This window comes from Anticarsia gemmatalis, chromosome 19 (genome assembly GCF_050436995.1).
Source record: "Anticarsia gemmatalis isolate Benzon Research Colony breed Stoneville strain chromosome 19, ilAntGemm2 primary, whole genome shotgun sequence".
In the NCBI taxonomy this organism is placed as follows: Eukaryota; Metazoa; Arthropoda; class Insecta; order Lepidoptera; family Erebidae; genus Anticarsia; species Anticarsia gemmatalis.
Window position 1 is genome coordinate 2,843,198 of NC_134763.1, and position 25,647 is coordinate 2,868,844.

At 33.3% G+C, this 25,647-nt stretch overlaps 3 protein-coding genes across 3 annotated transcripts; 1 reads left to right on the plus strand and 2 right to left on the minus strand.

The window, feature by feature from the left end:
- Positions 1–882: 882 nt before the first annotated feature.
- On the minus strand, positions 883–4,298 carry LOC142980999 (insecticyanin-A-like). The gene is made up of 4 exons (XM_076126647.1): positions 4,155–4,298; positions 3,378–3,609; positions 2,845–2,946; positions 883–1,146 (listed from the first exon to the last, which is right to left on the minus strand). Exons 1-4 carry the CDS (start codon positions 4,269–4,271, stop codon positions 950–952), a joined length of 648 nt encoding a protein of 215 aa, XP_075982762.1. The 5' UTR covers positions 4,272–4,298; the 3' UTR covers positions 883–949.
- A 1,294-nt stretch (positions 4,299–5,592) lies between these two features.
- On the plus strand, positions 5,593–10,098 carry LOC142981160 (insecticyanin-A-like). The gene is made up of 4 exons (XM_076126867.1): positions 5,593–5,775; positions 8,490–8,715; positions 9,138–9,242; positions 9,863–10,098. Exons 1-4 carry the CDS (start codon positions 5,608–5,610, stop codon positions 10,054–10,056), a joined length of 693 nt encoding a protein of 230 aa, XP_075982982.1. The 5' UTR covers positions 5,593–5,607; the 3' UTR covers positions 10,057–10,098.
- Positions 10,099–12,215: 2,117 nt separating this feature from the next.
- Positions 12,216–22,108, minus strand: LOC142981003 (bilin-binding protein-like). Its single transcript, XM_076126652.1, has 4 exons — positions 21,917–22,108; positions 18,861–19,074; positions 17,084–17,185; positions 12,216–12,812 (listed from the first exon to the last, which is right to left on the minus strand). Exons 1-4 carry the CDS (start codon positions 22,019–22,021, stop codon positions 12,613–12,615), a joined length of 621 nt encoding a protein of 206 aa, XP_075982767.1. The 5' UTR covers positions 22,022–22,108; the 3' UTR covers positions 12,216–12,612.
- Between the last annotated feature and the right edge of the window lie 3,539 nt (positions 22,109–25,647).

Sequence of the window (25,647 nt, forward strand, 5' to 3'; positions counted from 1 at the left end):
CAAAAGTGCGAAACTTGTGTGCCTTACAGTAAAGTATTCAGCCAGTATGTTTTGTATGAGAATGCTTAGATCTGGACAACATTCAAATATCTGAAAAACGTTAATTAAATGGAGTACTTAAGCGAAAGTGTCTAAAACTTTGCAGTAGTAAATGATCTGTTTGAAATATCACTAATATAAGTCCTAATAACTTTACAAAATATGAGCAGTACAGGCAAAACCACAAAGCATTCTAAAGTGTAAAACTCATTTAGTTTTTGATGTATTGATAGTTCAAATTGATGATGATAAATGAAAGAAAGACAAATGAATCGTATTTATTTATGTTGAAAGTTTTTACATACTAATAGTAATTAGTGATCAATATTTAAACAGGTCGTGTCAAGGTGGATTGTAATGTTATTAGATTTTTCAGTGTATTGAAAAATTTAATGAAAATTGTATTGTATGATTGCTTCTCTTCTGAAAATAACTAATACAATTAATAAGTTCTTTGACCCTTTCACCGTGGATATCTAGCATTATGATGACAATTATAAGGTCATTCGATGCTAATAATTGAAAGCAAATGACTTATTACTACATTAGTTATGTACGTAAACACGCAGGAATGTATCGAGTCAATTCATTATATACATGAATTCTAATAAAATCATGCGTGTTATACACGAAAGTACAGATAGACAGGGGTATAAACTATTCTTATGGGTCCCGCAATATCAATTGTCAAGTTTCAAGAGATTTTTCCCGGCACATATACAGAATAATATTCCATATTACAAAAAAAGAATATTTTGTATTATAGAAGTCTTGGTTTTCCTGCTAGAACTAAATTGGCGCTGCCAATTTCAAACACCTAGCAAAAACAATAAAAAAAATACATAAAGCCAGTTTCAAGTTTATTCATTTCATTAAAAAGTTTCAAAATGATTGATGCTATTTTCTGTAATTAAGTAAACATTTTCACAGGGTACCTAAAAGTCATAGGTTCAGCCTTTCTGTCCTCATAGTACTTCGGAGTGCATTTCGAGAGGTCATCTTTTACAAGACGTTTAGAGTCTACTCCGATCCTGGGCAGTGGTTTGATGGCCAGCTCTTTGGATACGTCGTTCAAGATCGGGTTTCTTGAGAGGATCCATACGTAGACTGTAATGAGAAAAAAAGTTATTTAATTCACAACGAGTTTTAAGTAGTAGAGTAAGGATATGCTGCTTTGTATAAAAGTCTATGCCATCAAAAACATTCTGTAAAAACCTCAAGTCTCGCCGTAAAAAGTTGTGAGATCTATATAATACCAAGTCGATTAATCTATTTAGTCTCTACTTAAAGGACCTTCTGTCTTAAGTTATTACGTATGTTATTATCATGCCAATTTAAAAAAAAATACCTTTAAAACAAATAGATCGACCTGGTCATCGCATGATTTGATTATTAGTTTGTATCACACTACACAGCACGACGAGAAGTTAATGCTCCTGAAATGTTAATGGCGAATTTGTGTTTTCTTGCGATGACCAAGTCGATCTATTTGTTTTAAAGGTATTTTTTTTTAAATTGGCATGATAATAACATACGTAATAACTTAAGACAGAAGGTCCTTTAAGTAGAGACTAAATAGATTAATCGACTTGGTATTATATAGATCTCACAACTTTTTACGGCGAGACTTGAGGTTTTTACAGAATGTTTTTGATGGCATCTCACTTCTTTTTGTAGAGCGAACATAAGTCCAATTTGTATGGAAAGACGTTTTTTTTTCATATTTCAACATATTTTCCTATGGGAATGTTGTTCAGTTTCATGGGCTAAACACCATTACCCACCCTATACCCCCTCCCGTTATGCCTCATATAGTAGGTACCTATTTACACCTATTTATTTTTATTTTATTTTCTACAGTAATAATAATTCATTAACTGCAAATGTAACCTTGTAATCTTATACATTTATATGAGATTACAAAGTTATTGTTGCAGTTGGTGTATTTAGAAAACTGGACCGAAATTAGAAAATATTACATTTTTCCCATGATTGAGACACTAAACCCTATTTGTATTCTAAATTTTAAGCTTCTAAGTCTGCTAGAAGTACCTTAGACTTTTGATGATCGGTGAGTCAGTGAGTCAGTGAATCAGTGAGTGACAAAATTCAAAATTTTAACAAGTTGTCATTCTTAAACTACTGGTTCAAATTGACTGAAATTTTAAATATACCGTGTTTATACAATGACTAATTAGTTGCTGAAAATCCAGGCTTCTTGTTTTATCCACAACGAAATTATAGGGGTGTCAAAAATAGCCCGAATTGCTTCGAGAAAAGGATGTTACGGCCGTGCCGCTTTTTTTTTGCTCGACTTGCGGGGGCACTTCCGTGCCCCCAGATGAGAATGCATCCACTGTATCATTTCGGTCTATAGACATTAATACAAAGAAACAGATCCTTACCGTCTGCTCCGATGCCAACGCTGTGGATACGCATCTCTAGTCTCTAGAACCCTTATTAAAATATAATAAAAATATTTTTGAAGTTCTAGTTCGACGAGAAAATTTCCTTTTCTGCTGATTATGATTTTGGCTGACAAAGTCAGAGAGGTTTATAGAAGTACCAATACAGTTGTTTTATAACCTAAGCACATAATTAAGAGGCGGTAGATAATTATGACCTAGTACATACAGTACTGCTATTTTTAGACAAGATCGATTTATTGCTGACAATGAGCAATTGAGGAACTTTTTTGTTACTCACGATCGAGAAATCTAATTATCTTTGAATTCAGAACAAAAATCGTCTACTGCTTTGCTTTTATGATTATGCTTATATACCTACTAATAAGTATCAACTTACTGAAGTGCTTGTCAATAAGTGGACTGTACTCGCAAGTGTACACCGTCGCATAGTAGTTGTAGTTTGTAGCTAGCACTCTGAACGGATATCTTCGGTTCACCACTGAAAAAAGAAAATATTTTCTTTTGAAAAATATATCACCTTACTCTGAGAATATGCATACATAACATCATGCCTTTTGATTTCGAAGGAAGGTTGACTCAGCGGAGTATGAAATATACCCATGTTTTGTCATTAATTACGTTAATCCCAGGAGCGTTTATCAAATACCTGTCAAATTACATTCTGATATACATTAATATTACACAATTAACTTAAATTATCAAAGGACAAACTCTGCCGATACTGGAATCGAACCCGGGAACTTTGCACGGCTGTCGCATAAAGTGGGGCCCATACAAGGGATATATCTCCAAACGAACATATTATATTAAATTCGATCAATTTCCTATCATCTATATCTTAAATTAATACTCTCAAATTATACAACCGAATCAAAATCCTATTACCAGAAGAACTAATCTACTACTTACATCTCCTAGGTTGATCTTTAAAATGGAAAGTCACGTCCAATCTGGCAGCATCTTCAATAGTTGTAGGTATCTCTAACTTCCCAATGCTGTACCTATGGAAAAGACCACGGTCTACTCTGGACTGATTGAGGTATATCCCGTCAGGTCTTGTGGACAGTTCAAGTACTGAGCAATTGTTTAGCTGCTGTTCGTCACTGGAGTAGTGGTATACTTGGTGCCATTTGTTGAAGAACTGTAGATAAAAAGCATGAAAAGACCAGGGTATTATAAGTCAGAAGAACAAGGAATCATTTTGACACCTATTTGAAGATTAACAACTCTTGAGCTGTGTAAGACTAATGGGATAGGTACACAAATTATAATTTAAGCAATACATAGATACACAAATATTTGTTCTGTAGGCATTTTTTTAAATATCGTGACACATTGTGTCGTTTAGTATAATCAATATGGTTTGATTTTTAACTTTTAGGAAGCAGTATTTATATTATTTTACTTTGTAGCACATCAACGTTGTAGAGAGCTTTGTATTCAAAGTTCACAGCTGGTGACGTTATACAAAATTTAGAATGTTGAACATCAGAGACTTGCCGGCTAATTACTATGTTTTGGAAATCTACGAATTTTAAGTTAGAAACTAAATACATCGGGCATGCCAAGACTCTACTAAGTAGTCGTAATATTGCAGTTTTAAAAATGTTCTATAAAAAGCCAAAGGTAAGTAAATAAAGCTAATTAAATAAAAATATAACAGAACCGAGATAAACTTATACTAACATCAGCAAGCCGGAATTCAGACTGCAATTGCACATTTTCAGGACATTTTCCCGGCAAAGTAAAGTACCCAAATACACTGCTGACAAATAAAATCAACACAGATATCAACTTTAACATTTTAAACAACTGTTTCCAACAACGATTTATACTTTAATAACTTATTAAGTTGTTTTATGTTAGACTTCATCAAAGGTTATCTGGAGTTCATAAACTATCTTCTTTTAAAGATTATTGTTCTGAGTAAACATAAATAAGGTTTATATCTTAATTCCTAGTAGCAATAAATAGTATTGCAATTTCTTAGAATTAAAACAAATAACAAAAAAATGCAAGTATTCCTAAAATCGTAACTACTGCTCTTTTCTTTGGATTAAAGTATTGAAAGCCTTTTCCAAATTGTGTGAATAGTTTCTTAAATCTCTATGTAATGATTATTTATAGACACAAGTTGGTCTTTTATATTTCAGGTTTATACGTAAAATTTTAATTATAAATATATATTTTATAGTTTTAAGAAGATATTTGTAACTGTGTCGATTTTTTTTATTTTGTTGTGATGGGGCTGACTTAAGCTCGTAGAGTTAAAAGCCCTCAGTAAATAAAGATAAAAAAAAATACATTCTGTATTATTTATCGTCGAAAAAGATAAAACGAGCATGCATAAATTAAAAAATCATGGTATTTTCCATTAGGGTGCAGGCAGATTCATTAAATAATATCACATCCATACAAGTACATATAGGTAATAATAAATAGGAATGTCCGAAAGGCTATTTTTTCCTTAAAGCAATCTAGAAATGTAATGCAAGAGTTTGTAGAACTGTTTTTGTTTGTTAAGTGATGTTCTACGAAGTCGTAATCTGAAGTTATGTTTATTAAAAATGTCAACGTGAATTTGACCCTATTCTTAGGGTGTGTTCACAGAGTTATATAGACACGAAGTATAAGTATATTAGTATAGTTTTAAAATATTGAAATTATATTTAATTTAATTCCTTGAACCATATCTTCTTTGGCATAATCTTTTGTGTTCTTATTGATCATTATTATTCTCATTAAGAAAAAAATGACGATAGTTTTCGACCATTACCATACCTTTATTCGTATAAATAACAGACAAACATTTTTCGTTTGATGAATTAATTTCATGACAATTGTAATGTTTACAATCGTTTTTATATCTGAACTAATAATCTAGTTTTATTAACCCTTTTTTATATTAGCCTTAAACAGTTCTTTATGGACCGTACAAACCTACCTAGGTATATTTATCCATTCATACGCCATAAACAAATCGACCTTAAAGGTCATCCCACACATCCCATCCTCGTTACATAAACACCACGTTTGCCCATAAATCAGACAAAGGATGTCCACATTACAAGCACGAACGTGGTCAATTCATTCTATTTTAGTATAAAACGTCTTTACAACTCCATATTGGATAATTACTATGTGGGAAGCGCGCAGCATTCGTTATCTCCTCTCGGGAGCGGCTAGTTGTTTCAATATGTTGCGATTTGTATTTTTACTGTGTTATATCGGAGTCCTAGGGGCGGAATACACCCTGCCTGAGAAGTGCCCGAATATTAAAGTGCAGGAGAATCTGGACCACACCAGGGTAAGTGAAAACTTTGTAAGTAAATGGAAGAAGATGGGAAGGTTCCCGAAAGGTCTCGCAGAAGAAATTTTCTGTTTGTAAACCTTACTGGCTTCTGTTTATCAATTTTGTGAGCCTATACTTCAAAATATGGAGTCTTTGCTTTATCTAGATATATTGTAAATTATATTATGTCTTTATCTACGTTGTGAACTTTCTATTGGGCTGATTTGTATTGTACAAACGTTCCCAGCTGTTTACAAATTTCACCTGTTTTTTTGTTTGTTGTTCATGTTAGTCACCATATTTTACCAATATACCTTTGTCAGGTTACAAATAACTTGTTTAGTGTAATGTTTTAAGTAAATAACAAATATATAACATGACTCATATATTATATCACACACTAGATCGAAGCCGGTTCAAACTCACATAGCCCAATCTAGGCATTGTTGACTAAGATCGTTCCAGCAATAGTTAAATAAACACACCTAGACACCCACAATGGCGTAGTGCGAATTCAACTATACTATTCTATACAATATTATCTACGTTACTGTAATACGTTGACTGTGTTCTCTCAAACGAATACTTGGTACTTGTACCAACATTTTTGGTATACACTCATTATATTATTTATACTGTATAATTTATGTTAGCCTTATGTGTAAAAGGACGACTTTAGGCTCGACCTATACATACGGCTTATATATAGGGCTAGGCAAACCCTAACTCTCTATTGAAAATATTCTAACATAAATTGGAAAGCTAACTAGCATTTTTGCAAACATATTTACGCGGGAATCGAGAAACCGTGATCGCGAGACTATAACAACATACAGACATTCGACTTTATAAACACAATTGCCGTGTTTTCATACATATACTTCGTAAACATACAAAATTAAGAAAGACACTTAGTTGTAATTCAGTAACATTTTCTCCAATTACTCAAATTTACATATACAGCCAGGATGATTCAGTAGGATAGTAAGACAGTTTTTATTGAATTAGTAGAGTAATTGGGGACCATGAGTGAGTCTTTAACATAATGGTCCAGACTGGCCGGATGTTATGTCTGTGGCAAAATGATGCTGTATAAGTACATGACATAAGTATTGCGTATAGTACGGGGCGTTTTTATTCAAAGCAATGTTTTTTTTTAGAAGCTGAAATTTTGTTTGTTAATTTTATTGCATGAATTATTTTCGTGTGTTGATAGATTGCTGAAAAGTCCTTATTAACTTCTACATCTTATTTTTGGGTGAAATACTCTTCTACATTCTGTCACGTTCCTGCTCCATTTTGACTCGGAGTAGGTAGTACCGGGTCAACATGCCTTGTATTCTTGTACCATATATTTTAACCGACATTTTATAAAGGAAAAAAATGTGATACGAAAGAAACGAAATTTCAACTACTGTTGTAATAAATTGACATAAAAGCAGCCCTTAAAGAAATAAATAACCGGTTTTATTTAAATGTTCTGATGACTTCTAATGATCACGCAAACCTAGAAAAATCGTGGCTGTCCTAGAGATCGGTTAAGTCTCTTATTTTGACAAAGTTAATTTTACCTACATTATTCTTTAATTAATAAAAACACGTGTAAGGGCTTCATAATCAACCAGGAAATTTATAAATAATAAGATTATCATAGAATTTTAAATTAAAGAGATTATTCTATAGATACAATGAAATAACAAAACTAATAGTTCCTTGTCAAACATTCTAACAAAAATGTATCTCTTAGCTAGATAAAATTAATTGAACTTGACCAAAAATAATTTAAAAACCGGCCAAGTGAGAGTTGGACTCGCGCACAAAGGGTTCCATAGCAAAAAAATATTGAATGGGAACCCCCTTAATATTTATTTTTTTTAAATTTTTAGTATTTAATTTTGTTGATGTACAGGAATACATCATTTGTGAAAAATTTTGCTTTCTAGCTATCACGGTTTATGAGATACAGCCTGGAGACAGACAGACAGACCGACAGACAAACAGACTTAAGTAATAGGGTCCCGTTTTCCCTTTTGGGTACAAAACTCTAAAAAGTATAAAGTGTTAATTAATCAAACCACGGTTAATTTTATTCAAATTTCAAAAGAGCCGATGCGTTTTCGGCTGATAGATAATAATCTAGCTAACGATGTTTTTCTTATCCCTAGATTAGAGTATAGATATTAGTCTAAGAATTCGATCCATTTCTTATCCCTAGATTGAAATAATAGATACCTATTAGTATAAGAATTTGTTTGTATTTTGCCGTAGTAAGGCATTTTTAATTTATCTGATTAAATGTTTGTAGATTATGTTGCGTTTTTAAGTTTATACGAATTTGGGGCAATTATTTTGATTTTGATAGATTTACCTATAAGTAATTGGTTAATTTATAGTCCACGAACAAATAACTTGTTTTAATAAATGATTGTCAAAGTTTACTGTAGTTTTTGAACAATTAAGTTTAACAAGTATTTGTATGTCTCATCAGTTTAAGTTTCACCATGAAATGCTTTGCTGCACATGCTTCTACATATAGGATATCTCACAAAGAGATCATTAATCAGACATCGGTGACCTCAGTGACCGGTGGTATCAGTTTCAGAATCAAAACATAGCTGACCAAAAAAGAATTAATCATGAACCGAATAACAATTATTTTGCTGGGAACAGAAGGATAAAACAAACAGGAGAAAACAAGAACACTGTAACTCAAATACGCTTTTCACCAGTTTTCAGGTCTCTGGCATCACGTAGCTGGTTGGGCGAGCGATGGCCGCAACATCTACGACTGCGCCACCCTGGACTTTCAAGAAGACAACCTTGGCTACACCCTCAGAGAGACCTACGTCGACATAGACCAGGGGAACAGGACGCAGAAGTCCTACTTCGCAAGAGTCGACCCAATTTTCACTGCTGGCAATAGTGCTCAGTTTATTGTTAGTCATGAGACTGGAGGTAAGAACCAACTTGTAGCATATATTAGGTGCCTTTACACACGCTCTTTCGCGCGTGAATGAGCGTGCGTGTAAAGGGTGTGCAAGGGGAAAGAAAAGAGCGCGCGTCGCGCTCATCTTTCAAGCCCGCGAAGAAAACGTGAGCGAGGAGCGTGCTGTCTTACCCTTGCGTAATCCTGTACGCTAAAGGCACCTATTTATGGGATTAGGATTTTATGTATGAAAGATGGAAGAAATTCCATTTTCATACATAAAATCACGATTTCTCACAAAGGAAAGCAAAGACCAAAGAACAAAACTATCCTTTCTTGATTCATGTTCATAACTTAACTATCTAAGTAAGTACTAGGTAAGTACTTGACTAAGTTACAAAAAAAAACAAAAAGAGAACTGATTGTGTTTTTTTTCTTCGTCGATTTTCAGATAAAGTACTCCAATTTCCGTTCTCGATCTTGTCAACTGACTACGATAACTACGCAATCGGCTACTTCTGTAAATGGTTGAAGACGAAAGAAAAGAAACATTATGGTAAGTGAATTTGCAAATCGCTAACGAGCCCTGCGGCAATACAAAATTAACTTTTTTATAAAACATCTGCTCACATTTATAACCCATATCTTCAAATCTTGACACGACATTCACTCATCACTCACATAACAGAATAAGTAGTTCCTTTCCTCTTTTAAAAATAGGGTTTGGAATATTAAAACTAGCTCGTCTATTGATTATCATACTGCTACGCTCTCCTGGTGCAGTTACACAGAAAATTTCATACCTGCTGTCCCACAGCACTTAAGTTGGCACCTCCCACGCAAGTGGCCGCAGGTTCGAATCCGAGGCACACACCAATGACTTTTCGAAGTTACGTGTGTATTAGAAATAATTATCACTTGGTCTAAAGGTAAATGAAAATATCGTGAGGAAACCTTGCATGCCTAAAATTTGTTTAATACGTTTATTGAGGGCATGCAAAGTATAGCCCTTGGCCAGCCTGGTGGACTGAAGGCCAACTCCTCCCCCTCGCTTGGGAGAGACCCTTGCCCTGCAGTGGGACAGTAATGGTTTAAAAAAACATTACGCTGGCCACGTGAACCAAAAACTATAAAACAATCCAGCGAATGTACGAAACAACATTTTCTTCTTTCCAGTATTCACCTGGGTTCTGACTCGCAGCAAGGAGAAGCTTCAAGGCGAGGTCCTCAAGAAGGTCGAAGACAACTTAGCACAATACACAGAATTAGCTGAACACCGGCAATCATTCGTCTTCAAAGAGTTCAATGACGTCACTTGCGCTTACACCAATAAGTTTGAAACTGATTTCTTTACCAGTTATTTCTGGTAAATCTGGACTGTTGTGATTAGGTATTAAATGTTTTGGCATATACGTGGCTGTATTATTTACTTTTTTTGTTCATCTGTACCTAGTAATTTTGGCGGGCAAACTTCAATTATTTATATAGGTCTAATGGATCTATCTTTTTCTCAAGGTTAAGCCTGCTTGTTTGTTTAGGCAGATTATAGTTTATATATTATTGTTATGGTACCTATAAAGAACACAATGCCTAAAGAGTCTGTGTAATAAAATTAGCTACACTTACATAATTTTGTATTAGAAATAATTTTCATATGCTCCAACGGTGAAGGAAAACATCGTGAGGAAACCTTACATGCCTAAAGATTTGTTTAAAACATTATTAAGGGCATGCAAAGTCCCCAACCCGCACTTGGCCAGCGTGGTAGACTCAAAGCCTAACCCCTCCCTCATTACGGGAGGAGACCCTTGCCCAGCAGTGGGACATTAATGGGTTAAATTTATTATTATACATAATTTTATTGATTTTAGTAATTTTTAGGCACAATATTGATGCCACCCAATGCCTTGACAAAGCTTTATAAGCGCGATAAACATTATTTAAAAGCAATGATTAGGTTATCTTTCACATTAAAATTAAATTCATTTGATATTTCTTATGACACATTAAGAAACTATAAGATTTTTACTTCTGGATTCATATTTTTCCAATATCGAACAAAATAATGATTTGTCGTCATTCAAATCGGCATAATTACACAAAACATGAGTTTAATTGAAACAGTGTCGGGACATTCTAGGCTATTTTAATAACGAAACAAGGAAACAAAATAAAACCAAAATAGGGCGTGATTAATACATAAGTATCACAAACACGGATATAACAAAATGCCTAAATTAAAGTCCATATCAGATAATGTTCGATGAATCAGTATTTTTAGAATTTCAAATTATCAAAAGGATTTAGATTGTGAAACATTTTTTTACAAAAATATGTGTCATTTCAAATATATCTATCTATTTGGTTAACAAAGAATTAGTTGTCTGGCGCCTAAATTAATGACTGGACCTATATTTAATTGTGTTAGCTATCTAGAAAAACGCTACACATGAAGCTATCTTTAGGTATCAATATAACGATTCGAAGTCTTAGAATGCAATGTTTTTATCTTTTATTTTAATACCTATGCGTGTATATCAGGCCATTGATAACAAGGTTCGTAGTACACTTTACTTGGCTTCTAAGTTATTATTTACCATCTCACATGGACTTTGACTGCCTCCGTGGCGCAAGGGTTTAGGTCGCCACGCCGATACCACTGCATCGGTAGGTCGCGGGTTCGATTCCCACATGGAAAAATTATAATTTTTAAACCATTTGTGGATCGGACAAATAATTATTAGTGCGATCCACAAATAATTTTTTGAGGTCAGGAGGATTTGTGTCCGTTGTTTGTATGTTTGTTAAAGTCCCCGCGGCACAAGAGCAGTTATTAGGGCGGGAGTTGTCTTTTAAAACAAATATAATAAATCTTAGGAACCGTAGAAGCTTTGAACCCGAAGAATCCACGATAATCATCATCAAAAATAATCAGCAAAAAACAACACAAATACAGAAAATTTGATGCAGGTCAAACAAATATTGATACTTTAATCAAACAGCTTATTAAGTTTTCAAGACCTTTTAATAGAATATCTATTCTACGAAATTGTAATGAAACTATATATTTTTTAATAGAAAACTTTATTATCTTATACAACTAGAAATAGTGCGTATTAAAATTATCACAAACTAGGCGATACTATCAGATTTAGATAATGACCTTTATATAACAAAAGCTATGATGGATACGTTATATTATTACACATTATTAGTTTGGAATGTTATAATTATAAAACTAATGTGGTACTTATTACAATATTTACGATGTTATTATTGTCTTAATCACTTTAAAGGATAATCTTTTGACTGACACAGGTTCTTATGCTGCGGTCATCATTTGGCAAAGTGCAGCAAAAGAAAATTTTACCATTTATTCTCTTTCTATAGTATTTGGTAAACGTGTTGTAAAAATTAGTTCATTCTGTACTAAGATCAGAAAAAACTTCTGTAATTAAATAACACTATTACTGTTTTAATACATTAGTAAAGCTTTATTCTTAGTATTATAAATAAAGTATAAAGAATATTCGATCAGAATATTTTTATTTAGAAAATAACTTAAAGCTATCAATTTAGAAATTTAGATAGTTTATATACAAATTGTACTTTCCAATTCAGAGAATAAGGTTTCAATTCTCTTAACTTTTTAGTAAAAATAAATATATCTAAGACAATGTTACGTCAAATTTTATGAAACAATAAAAACGCTTCCAGAAACAAAAGATAAAAACAAGTCAAGAAAAAAAACAAAACGTTCTATTTTAAAATATAAAAAGAAACATTCTCGCCAGCTATCAAAACACTGGCAGTAATTTTAAAATAATAAAAATAAAAACAGAACATAAATAATTCAAACCATTCACTCTTTTTGTTTCATAAAATTTGACATCTGTCAATATTCAGTGTATCACGTCATGGTTTTTCTAACCGTCCAGGACTTTGGGTTTGGCGACCTGTTCGGTCATTACGCTGGTGGAAGTGAATTTGCAGGCCTCTTCGGAGAAGTCAGTGTGGACCAGTGTAGCGGGATCAATGACCTTGGGGTGATCCTTCAGGAAGGTGTCGACGGCTGTCTTCGCGTCACCTTCGAGTTTGTTCACTCTAGCGAGGATCCAAGCTTGTTCTGAAAGAAGAAAACAACATTTCTAAGTACTTACGCCATTGCAAAATAATCATGTAAATATTATTTCCCTGCTATAATTAGGTATTATCGATGATAACGAAAACATCTGGGCTAATAATTATAATCCTTGCGATTGCAGTTTCCTTAACAAATAAATCAATATAATTAATAAATATGCACGTCTCGACTGATACAGTTTATTGAGGCTGAGACCTTAATCTAGATGTCTTACGTGTAAGGCCAATAACTGGCTTATTGCATTCAAATTTTGATAAAAATAATCATCATTGGCCAAAAACATCAGACATTTTTTTTACTTTCCTCTTCTTACATTTTTTGCTTTGGCTTACATATTCCGAACTACCTTGATGTAGGCATGACTTAACCATTATAGAATGTATACCAGGTTTCCTTCTGCCGTCAAAGTTCAACAACTTAAAAGAATGGCAAATTCTGACTTTGGAAAGCCAAGTCTACCAATACCCGACTGTCTTTTTTTTGTTTCTAGAATTACCAGCTACATTAGAGATATTATTATGCGCTCTGCTGTATGTGTATGCCAACTGCAAGGTGTATAGTATAGGTGCCGCCAAACAACTTGAACAATTTCGCTACATCTTAGTGAACGATTTTTAGGTCAGTTTAGGTATAATAGTTTTGCGCAAAGGCGAGGGCGTTTCAGCTTCGACCACCCGACTGGTATAACAGCCAACCAAGTGTCCACTGCACTGGGTCTACATTCTGTTTACTTTCTAATACAGCAAATTATGTTCAAGTTGTTTGGCGACGTCTATACACAATCAAATAAAATTTGCACCTGTTTGAGATATCCGTACCGAAAGTAAAAACCGTGTTGTAAAATGTGTTTTTATTAGCATGGCAAGGAACGTGACAATATCTTTATGCAGCGTAATAATCCGACAGATTATATTTCCAAAACATTCGATGTGTTACATAAACAAGATAAAAAAACAGACTTTGTATGAAATCGTAGGTAGGTACAGAACTTATTTATTTTGTGGTTTTATGTACATAAACGGCCTCAATATTTTTAGACAATGTGTTAATTGCGTCATGAATGTGACTACAACAGTTTTATTGTGGTCTTCATACTTATAAACCAACGGCCTAAAAAAATAAATAATTAGTTATGAAACTATTGCTAACCTTATCACATTAAGTGACTTCTACTTCAGGTATTAAAAAGACGATAGGAAATCAATATCACTTGCTTCTTCCAATATTAAAAAAGGATACCTGGCATAAATATTCAATGGACCTATCAAAAACCTGGCGGCTCTAAAACTACTTATGCCTGATCAAAAAAATTATGCTCGAAATTCATCATGTGACTGTCATAACAAAATGTATTGTGTAATCAATTTTTTGGCGTTAGACGTTAGAATTAGCACTATCGTCTCACTATCATAATACATGGCGTGATAGGCAACGTGATACGCGAAATGTTCAAAGTTCAATACACACGATTCAGAAATATCGAACATTCTAGAGTAATTGAGTGATCCATCTTGTGTCTATGACAGTTTAAAATGTCAGTCAAGAATTCAAATTCGGGGGGGTTATCATGGATCTCAGTTGACAACTATTTGAAAGCCACTATGCTGCATTAGTTTCTTTCTTAGATTATAGACAGTTTTTTTTATTTAGAATAAGTATATGATGACTCATTAGATATCTATTACTTTCAAAGTTTTTTTTTCTATACTATCTGACTATGGAACAAGCGTGTAGCCAGTGCCTTTGCTTAATGTGTAGTTGAAAATGGTTAATTTTCTTAAAAAAATAATATTGGCATCTACAGGCACTCCCATATATGACGATATGATTTGTTTATTTGTTATTTATCTGACACCTGCATATCGCATTGCTTGAATTACGTCACTGATAATGATATTATATCAATTATTATTATTTTTATAAAATACCTCTAAAATGCATGATTTTAATGCAATTCATGCTAGAGTATTGTTTCAATTACTTATCTTGCCCCAAGCTGATTAAACTACAAAGTCCATAGGTTAACTTAAACACGCGGTGTAAATAAAAAACGTTAGTAACTTTTCCATGTTAGTCAAATCATTCATCTATATAAGCCTGTTGTCAGTTATTTATTCCGCAATATCTCTTACAGGTATCTGCATTAAAGTTTCTGCTCACCTGTTCTTGCTACCCCAACCCAACACGCACTTGGCAACGTGATGGACTCAAGGCCTAAACCTTCCCTCATTACGGGAGGAAACCCTTGCCCAGATATTTTTTTTTTATAATTCGTGCTACTAATTACGATCTCAAATAGTCGATAATGAATAGCTATCGAGCTAGCCATCGCGTCGATATCAAAAAGATTGGCATATCGATTAACAAAGTCTCTAACCCACACCTGCTCAACGGACTTTAGCCCTCGGACATTTTGGCAGGAGACTTACCCAGTAAGACAGTACTGTCTATCATTACCGATTTATCCCAAAACAAAATTATTTATTTATTGATCAACAAACCTAATTTATACTAAAAATTGGATGGTGAACTGGAGGTCTTTCTCATGTTCAAAAACTCTATAAATTCAAGTGAAAAAATAACATCTAAAATTGAAATTTTGTCCACAACTCATCATTACCAACATTCACTAATCATAATTTACGTAAGTCGTACTTACGCACATCACACCACTTACGCCCTACGACACATTTCCAGAAAGAACTTCGGCCTGAAATACGTCAAGGTTCTTCCCATCGATCAATTTAATCAGTTTAAGTGGCAAAATTAGGATTAAATATCGATTATAATACTGTACTTTGAATTAGAAGTTATGTAGAGATTATGATTCATGTATTGTTGTTAATTATGGTGGGGCAGTGACATGGCAATATAGTAAACTGCCAATGGAGTATATCAAAAACTAGAGAGAGAAGTTGATGTACAAGAATTTGTCCAAATGAAAATAGTTATGTAATAACGGTGCTTGTTCGTGATGGTCACAATGGGACTAGCATAACTATTTATAGATAAAAGTCCCTAAATGTAACTATTTATAGATTTAAGTTGATAAAAATAAGAATTTGCCCAATAATGAGCTATCAAAGAGGGTCTAATCACGAAACTAAAGATGTTATTGAAAATGACTGTTGTTTAACTTTAAATGTCTTTGAAATATTGAGTCCTATGAGGTACAAAGCCGGGAAAATAATACAGTACTACCAAGAAAATTTCGATAGCCATTGGAAAACAAAATAGACACCGATCAACAATTGAACGGACTATCTCATAAATGGATAGTCGCATTAGTCTTTTTCCGATATCCCCTGTATTTGCATAAGTACATTACTTTAAAAAAAATTTGCTCATATCAAACGATTCTTTCCAGCACAATAAATAATCTTGCGCACCAAAAAAACATTCTCAACTCATTTTATTTATTGTTTATATAATTTCGGTAGATAAAACCAATATTGGTATCGCACGTCCATACTTTATCTATATAAGTCTGTGTGTTTGTTTATCACAAGTACAATCAGCTGTTATCTATCGGTACCGTCGTGAGCTATAACGTGATAAACTCAACGTATTGATAACAAATATTGTATTTTTTATTTGATTATTATATCCTTATATTGCTCATCAGAGCTGAGGATAGTTAATTTAATTTACTACAAGTATATGAGAGCGAAATGATTCAATGAATAGTTTACGGATCGGTCGGCGTATGTCAATAAAGATCAGCCATTTTGAGGTGAATGACATGTTTTATTATTTATTGCGCAACATAATGTAATGTTTATATTATTCTTGTCGAATAGGTGCGGAAATACGCACGGCGTAAAGGTCGATTTTTATGAAGAATTTAAATAAAATGTAATTAAGGTAACATCATAAACATAATTTGATTGCAGATTTTTGCCGCAAATTTTCTAAAAACGATTTTTCTGTTAGAAAAAAATTATACCTTACTTTTAACTTCAGTAGTCCAATACATTTTGAACTTTGAACACTGATTTTTGAACTCTAACCAATCTTCTCCAAGATTCAGTTTGTTATGAAGATTATGAACCCGACCAATTTTGTCATGACAGTCAATTTCAAGAACACTCAGTTTAATTTTTTTAAATACCATCATCTACCACGAACTATTTTCTTAATCTCTTCGATAATATCACATTTCAAATTAATAGAGATCTTATCAATGAAATAATATTTCCTTTTCGCATCTCCAAAATTATTTCATTTTACTATGATAGTTCATAGATACATACCTTTGTGAGTCTTGGTCTTCTCGTCGTACTTGCAGTTGTAGGCGATGGAGTAGCTGCTGTAGTCAGTAGCCAGGACCAGCAGGGGAGATTCACTCACAATTTCTGTTGTACAACACGTTGGATATTAGTTATTATGAAAGACAATTGGATGAGCAAGGCAACGCATGGGTCAAATCTCATCGATACTCTACGGTGAATCTACTCATTTTAATTCTAGGATTTGAAATTACAAAAACAAAACTTATCCAAAATCATTAAAATGTTGCAGTTGACAAATGACGTCACAGCTTAAATTTTTAATGGGTACAAATCGATTCTACATCTGTCGACCAGCTATCGACTAATTTTGTACTTTCAGTGTAACACCAGTGTAAAAAACTTATTTCGAATTACATTTTAAATATCAACTCGATAGTCAATAGTGTCGACTGTAGAAAATGGCGCTACAGGAGGATTCCGAGAGAAATTATAAACAGAACTCTGAATGACAATGGACTTTGCTTCCTATTACCTTAATGAAAGCTTAAACATAATCTCGCAAAATATAAGTGTGAAAATATTTTTCAAAATATTTATTTCGATATTATCGTAAAGACACCTAATTAACATTTAAAATTAGAATATCGGTCAAAATTTTGATGACTTTTTGACACATTTTTCATAAATAGATAAGTCTCATTGGGCAGCTATCAACTTTGCACGATTGACGTCAATTTATTTTATTAAATACGATTATATTGATAGCTCGAACATAAAAATGTATTAATAGAAAGTTTCAAGGTAATAGCAATTTAATTTTTACGGCTATGTAATAGAATGAAAATGGTTACCTTTATAATGTTGACAATAATAGAAGGTATTATAAGAGGATAGATCAGAGAAATATTAGGTCGGGGAAAAGTCTTTTCGCATTATAGTATGTATGAACTTGTAATAAAATCTTTTCTCTACAAAAAAAGCTCGATATTTGGGTACCTCACGAGCTCACTGAAAGAAACATAATGAACGGTGTAGGTACTCCTTTGTGATTCTTGAAGCCAAAGAGATTTTATTACAAGTTCATACATACTATAATGCGAAAAGACTTTTTCCCCGACCTAATATAATAAGTTACTCTTTAACCAAAATTGAAATCAATCCTTATTCAGTTGAAGTCGCAATAATCAGTTAGTTACAAATATTTAGCTATATACTCGAAGTTAGGTACTGTAGGTAGGTACGTATCGACATGTTTTAGCAGATTATTGATCAAGAATGAAGTCATCTTAGGGGAATAACTTTTATTAAACAAACAGGTGATAAAATTCCCTAAAAACCTTTCTAATCATTTATGATAACATTATCTGAAATACGATCACGCAGTCAATTCGTAGAACCTAAAATTAATTATTTTATTATTACTGGCATGTTATCATCCCTTTACATGTAGAAAATAATTAATTTGTCTTACCGGTCCATAATCAACTATTCAATCATTAATGTGTAATCCGAAATTTACAAATTGTAGTAAGATCTGGGTGTTTTGATACTTTTCCAAATAGCAAAAGTTTGCAATAAGTATAGATAGCTGATGTGATACCTGGTCCTGTAATAACTTAGATACGTAAAAAGCATTTTAAGAATTATCGCAATTTATTTTTGTTTTCGTTCTTTGGAATCTACCTACTCCTATAGGACAACTGACGTGGTCCAATGGATATACGATCATTACGTAATAATTACAAAATAACCGTAAACCTGCAAAGATGGTCTTAGATAAAAAAAGTTTGTAACGCACCTCCGAACTTGAAAGAGACGACCAGTTTGGCGGCATTGTTGGCGTCTTCGGCGAACTTGGCTGTTCCTTCGATGAAGGTCTGCACGCTGTTGATGACATGGGTGTTCTTCACCTTGACCACGTCTCCGTCCAGGGTGTACTCCGCCTGCGCGCACTGGCCCTTGCCTTCTGATGCGATGGGGATCTTCGATATCTCGTACCAGACTCCTTGGTACTGTGGACGAAAGATAAATTAGAATAAGATAGAGAAACTTGAGACATTCAGCAAACCCGGGCTATGATGTATATGTAGGTTTCAGACAGATTTGTTCAAAGTTTGCTAGAAAACTGTCTTATTGCTTAAATAAATAAGAAGAAACAAGCTGTAACAAGGTTGTTGTTCTATAAGACTTTTACCAATCTTTGCCGGATTTGCTTTGTAGAAATTATAATGGCTGTTCTTTGATTGTATCGACCGTAAATATCCATATTTATCTTCTTGTCTTGCTAACTAATTTATTTTCGATTATGATTTACTTACAAAAGAACTGTACTGTACTAATAAATAATAATATCCGCCTTAAATTATTGTTCAGGAAGTCGACTCATTTAGAACCGATTAAACCCACAGCAAAAATTGAATGCTCGTTAAAAAAAACAACCGAGAACACACTAATGAAAAACTTCAGTCCTGATGGTCAATTTCCTGTCAATCTCCCATCAGATCGTTTAACAAAACCGCAACTATGTCCTTCACGCTAGGTTAAACCACGTTAAACTAACCGATTGACTTGAATCATTCAATTGACGCGTTAACTGCTATTGATGACCGTTTATTGGCAAATTAGTTCATTTGTTGTATGACTCATGAGTGCAGGTTCAAGGATAAGTGATGGCAAGGTGCGCTGGATAAATAACAGTGTAATTTAATGTTTTAGTTTTTAAAGTGATACGATTTTTTTAGCTCGTGGCTGACCCAGTGCTGGACAAGGGTCTTCTCCCGAACGGGGGAGGGGTCAGGCCTTGAGTCCATCATGCTCGCCAAGTGCGGGTTGAGGACTTTACATGTCACTGACACATACATTACGAAGTGTCTTCACTAAGATTAAATAAAAGTTTTTTTTTCTTGGTCTGAGTGGACGTACTTATTTCCTACTATACAAGCCGAATGTTGCATACATTACTCTACTTTGACTACAAACGAATTGCATTTGAAAATACCAAAAGTCGATTCCAGAAATTACATTTTCGACTTAACCGAACCAAATACATAGAAATTGTTATGAAATCTTTGAGATTAAATTCCTGTTACCGATTTCACCATTTTAATTACTCACGAAATGATTCCGGGAAGAATGACTTTCATGACTTTTAAAATAACCAATAACCTACTGCTACTTTGCTAATAATTACTGATAATAATCGCGAAACTGCTATCTCCAAAGTTAATCATATAAATTAACAACCAGTTTAAATCTATCGCAGAGACAATCTATATGATTATAGCTAGGTATAATTAATTTAATAGACCGTGAAAGAAATTATTTACGGAGAAAATGAATCATTAAAATTGTTATGTATGGATGAATGACATCATCGTACAAAAATTAGGTAAAAAGATTGTACTTGAACAAATATCAGTTAAGATAATATAAAATGGCGCTTGTGTATCTTATGTAGGTAACTTTGTAATCGCATAATTGTTTCTTCTAAAATATTTGTAGCCCAGAAACTTATTTTTATTATTTACCACAAAAGATAGGCAAGATGATACACTAAACAACCTTATAACTTCCTCTTTGCGTCTGGGCTAACTTAACGCTTTCAAGGACTTTTAATAGCGCAATTTTCTACGGGAATGTCGGTACTATTTTCCTCCCCTAGGGGTAGCGGGTATTCGAAGGGATTTTCCCCCCGACAAAAAAAGATATCAAGACTTTGACAAATATATTAAAAAAATATTGCGTAGGGTAAGACCGCTAAAGACATATTATACTTTACAAATTTGTCGACAGTCGATAGTAACAGAAAACCGCATTACTTGCATGCTTCAGAAAAAAAACTGGAAGGTCTAACAGAAGAAACAGTATAAAGTAACTATTTTTAAGGAAAAATTCTAACTGAAACCTAAGACTTCCTGACAAAAAGTGGCACGTAACCGTTTATCACGTATTGCTTTACGTGCAACCCGACAAGGCCAGCAAAAACGTTATTGATGAAAAATATTCGACAATATCAACACTACCTATTACAGAATTACTTGGTGTATCCGAAATTCTTGATATTGATAATATAGATCTAACTGATATTACAGAACTTTTAAGTCATGAATAACAATGAAACTTTAATTATACTACTATTATATAAATAGAGTAATTATGTCTAAATTTGGATCTTAGTTTCTTCATACTCAAAATCTGTCTGACTGTACGTCTGTTTGTTAGGTTTTTACGGCTTCAGCCGACTTCACCAGTTTTCTGGTTAACCGATTTTAATTAAAATTAACTGTATGAATCTTTTCGCTCGTTAAATTTCGTTTTACAGTTGGAGATAAAAAAATGTACGCGTGCGGTGATGCGTAGGTCAGCTGACAAATATATAAAGTATATTAATTTAGCAACATGTTAATATTTTGAAATTCTAAGAATGTAGTGATATAAGATTATGCAATTTACACGTAAATACCATTTTCGAGCATCTATCATGTTCACTTAAAGGAGATAAAAATATTGATAACAGTATGTAACTAATAACAAGTTATTTTTAAGTTTAACTAGTTAAACTACACAACTATACGATGTTTACTGATTTCATAAACTTATTACTTACAGTGATTTGATAGAAAACGCGAACAAAAACCTTACTAATACTAAACTTTGAATTGCTAAAATAATGCTTTCTAGATAGTTTTAAAAATCTATCTTGAAAAAGATATATCGGTTTCAGCATGTCCTATAATTTGGTTAACAGCAGGCTTGGTTTGGTTGGCAACGGAATCCATTGATAAACAAAAGTTAAGTTCACTAAAGATGTAGTTATCGACCGGCTTCCAGTTTACAAAATAATCGTCAACTTACCGCAGTTACATTGAAGTTTTCAACCGGCTTGACTTCGGGACACGCTCCCTCATGGTTGTCAGCCATCGCGGCCGCAACAATAGTGAGGATCAAAAACTTAAGCATTTTTGTAAAATAACTTGTAAATTTGGTAAAAATTAAGTCGTTAAAGCCTCTGGCGACTGGACGGCAGTCAGTGGTACACTGGCTGTGGACACATCTGTCGAATCTTTATATACTGCGAGTGGCAGAGGTCATGGGCAGGCACAATTTGTACTCGGGATTATTTAATTGAGAGAATTGCGAAGGATGAAGCGATCAGGCTTCTAGAGAGCTCCATATTCTATATGTTTCTGAAAGTGTCTTAATTGATATTGTGATTCGTGATTTGTGTTGTTTGAAAATTCAGAAACATTTGTCAATACTGGTAAGATATTCTTTGGAAATGACTTTGTTTTTTCTATATTATCTTTTTATTTTATTTTTAAATTGTTCTTTATTGTTAAGCCGGCTTTAGTCTTAATGATGTATTAATATTTTTATCTTCATTACTTATTTGTTATGAATGGACTGTGGGTGAATTCTATTTATTAGAAGGGATTAATTGTGACTCAATAAAAAATGCAAATATTTTAATGCTTAATTATCTGGATGTATTTTTCAATATCTGCTTATTCATTCCTTACATTATAGTAGTTACATTAAATCAAATATATTTTTACATTCAATCTGAGTTTTCTGTAGCTCTATGATCGTTACGATCTAGCGCTTGAACTTATATCTGTATACACTTACACAAGTGTGACTATATATATACTTAATTGATTGCCACAAAACTAAATCAATTTTATTTTCACTTAATCAAACTTGATCGCCGTTATCAATCTTTTCATCATTCATAGAATTGCATTACACGTGAGTATTTCTTTTTATTTATAGTTACTACATTCCAGAAACATCAAAGTCATGACCATAATCCTCTATCTGACACATCGTTTACAAGTTTTATCTCCATAAAGTGGGTGTATATCTCAATATCTTATCGAAAAACCAGTCCAAATTCCATTATCTGTTGTAAAAACCACACATCATCAGCCTAGCCTTTCTTCCAACTATGTTAGAGTCAGTTTCCATTCTCACCGGATGTAGCGGAAATCTAGTATTTTATATGGAGCCACTGCTTTTTTGGCCCTCCACAGCCCAGTTACCTGAGTAATAATACGATACCTTTCAGTAAGACTGGTTGCCAGACTTTGAAGCTTCTAACTACAGCTAACGGCCGTCAAAACAGCCGGGACCCACAATTTAATGCGCCTTCCGAAACACGAAGAACTTTGGCGTGTACAACATGGTCACCCATCCAATGAACAACCTCGGCATGCGTACAAAGTAACCAGTACAAGCCACACAAAGGGCTGCAAATCATCCATAACCAATTATGATGGGCAGAGTAACTAGAGCAGAAACTGAGTATAATGGCAGAGCTAATTTTATTTGGCATTGTCAATTGTTAATTTTGTTAAAATCGAAAGTATTTACTTTGTTTGAGAGCCGCGCAGGGTACAATATGAGGGCCTACTATGTTATGTAATGCTTATCATCCTTGTTAGTGTCTCTCCTTCTATGGCAGATAATTTTAGGTGACTTTAGATAAAGAAAAAACTGTAGCAAAGAAACATTTTCTTACAATTAGCTTAAAAAGTCTTTGTAACTTTAAGCTATTCTTTAAAGCAAAGAATTTGTAAAAGTCTTGTCATGGAACAGGGTTTAGCCTTATTTGAAATCGTCGAATACTACAGTTCGCAAAACTATAGATTAGGCATACATAGGTACGCTTTTAAAAATACAATACTTTTAAAAAATCGTGAGAATAAGAGATTTACAGTTAATGAGGATCAGATTTCGGACCTTATAATTTTTTTGACGGTGAGCATTAACGCTGTCCGCACGCTTTTAAAACCGTACTTATCGAAGCTATGGTTATTAAACACAGATTTATTTCACACACATGATATTTACATATTTTTGGAAAGTTTTTGCTTTTTTCTTATTCCCGAGGTTTCTTCAATAGCTTACATAAAACCTCTGTAAAATATTTACGAATCTGATTTAATCGATTAATTAACCAAATAAACAGAAATAAAATGACAAATACATTGATAACATTGTTGTGTAGTCTAAAAATAAATATGATGTACTCTAAGTAAACATTTAGATAGGACTTAAGCTAAAACCTTATCATTGTTTGCATTTTCGTGAATCACTATGTTTCTTATCTCTAACAGTGAATCCCCGAAAGTCATTAATTTTAAAGGCTTTAGAAATATTTTTTCAAGTCTGATTAGAATGACTGAACTTTCTATTTCAATATTAATTTTCAATTTGGCTGTATTTGTAGTATAATATTTGTATAAAGTAAAAATTTATTGATATTTTTGACCCATTACTGTTCCACTGCTGAGCAATGGTCTCTCCCAAATGTGAGAGGGGTTAAACCTTATGTATGTATGGAAACATAAATATTGACTGAGTCAGCTTTTATAAGTTGAGCGGTAGAGCTTACGATTGCTGACGACAGCACCTTTGCTTCCAGTCCTTATTCGGGCAAAGTGTTGTTGGATTTGATAATTTATTTAAGATTCATTACATTACTTCGGTAATGACAATACGAGCTTGCCTCTGTTACATGGAGTAAAATTATTAATGACAAAATGTTGACAGGTGCATTTCACACACCTCTGCTACACTTTTGGGTACACCTGCGCTGTGTTATGTATGTAAATAATGATTTTCTATTCCAGTTTCCATTTAATGGTGACCTTACAGCATAGTTTATTCTTCCTAATGATCATAACTGCCCACGCGTTTTTTCGCATTGCACTTTTAAATTGAATTAGTCTTATTTTCCTTATGACATAATTAGACGACTTCATGTCTGATTTGTAAAGGGGACTAAATTAATTTGTCTTTAGTAGAATTTTGCTATTAAGTTAATGCTTTTAAGATTTATTTGATAAAACCTACTAAATACCTTTCTTTGAAATTTTGTTAATGAAAAGCTTGTTTATAACTCAACTTATTTTGTTACTAAACTTTTTATTCCAAACTTCGACATCCTCCATTTTTTTTCCTGACTTGATAAACTACAAGACAGATTAATTTTTGGGGTGGGACACCCCAAAAATTAATCTTATTAATACGGTCCTAATGCTTTTCAGCACCTAAAGTCCCAATTTAAATTAGGATCAGTCTTTATATTAATAAGACTGTATAATAGAAAAATAATAATATAAAAATTCTCTCGACAAACGAAAGGAAACATACAAAAAGTCCCGTCAAAACAAAACGATCTCAATCATTCCACATTTTTCCATTGTACAAACGTAACATTATTCAACAATTGCATGTAATCACAGCATGGAAAGTTTGAAGGAAGAGACTGATTCGTCAATTTGGAGTTGCGTCAATTGGGTAACGAGAAGCACCCCGCGAGCTCTCGACGATTCACTTTGAAATTATAGTGTAGAAAAGTCGTCTCGTGATCTTTGTATAATGTATATGCATATTGTATTATGTATCATTTAGCTGTAAAGGCAGGAAATAAGCATTGAGGATGCGGCTTGCAACAACGGAAAGTTTTAACTGTTTTACCGCTACTTAAAGTGTGTGTTTCGTGTGGTTTGACAAACGCCTGCAAGTTTTTATGGGAAAACATAGGAAGATCTTTATTTATGATTTCATGAAGAATCATT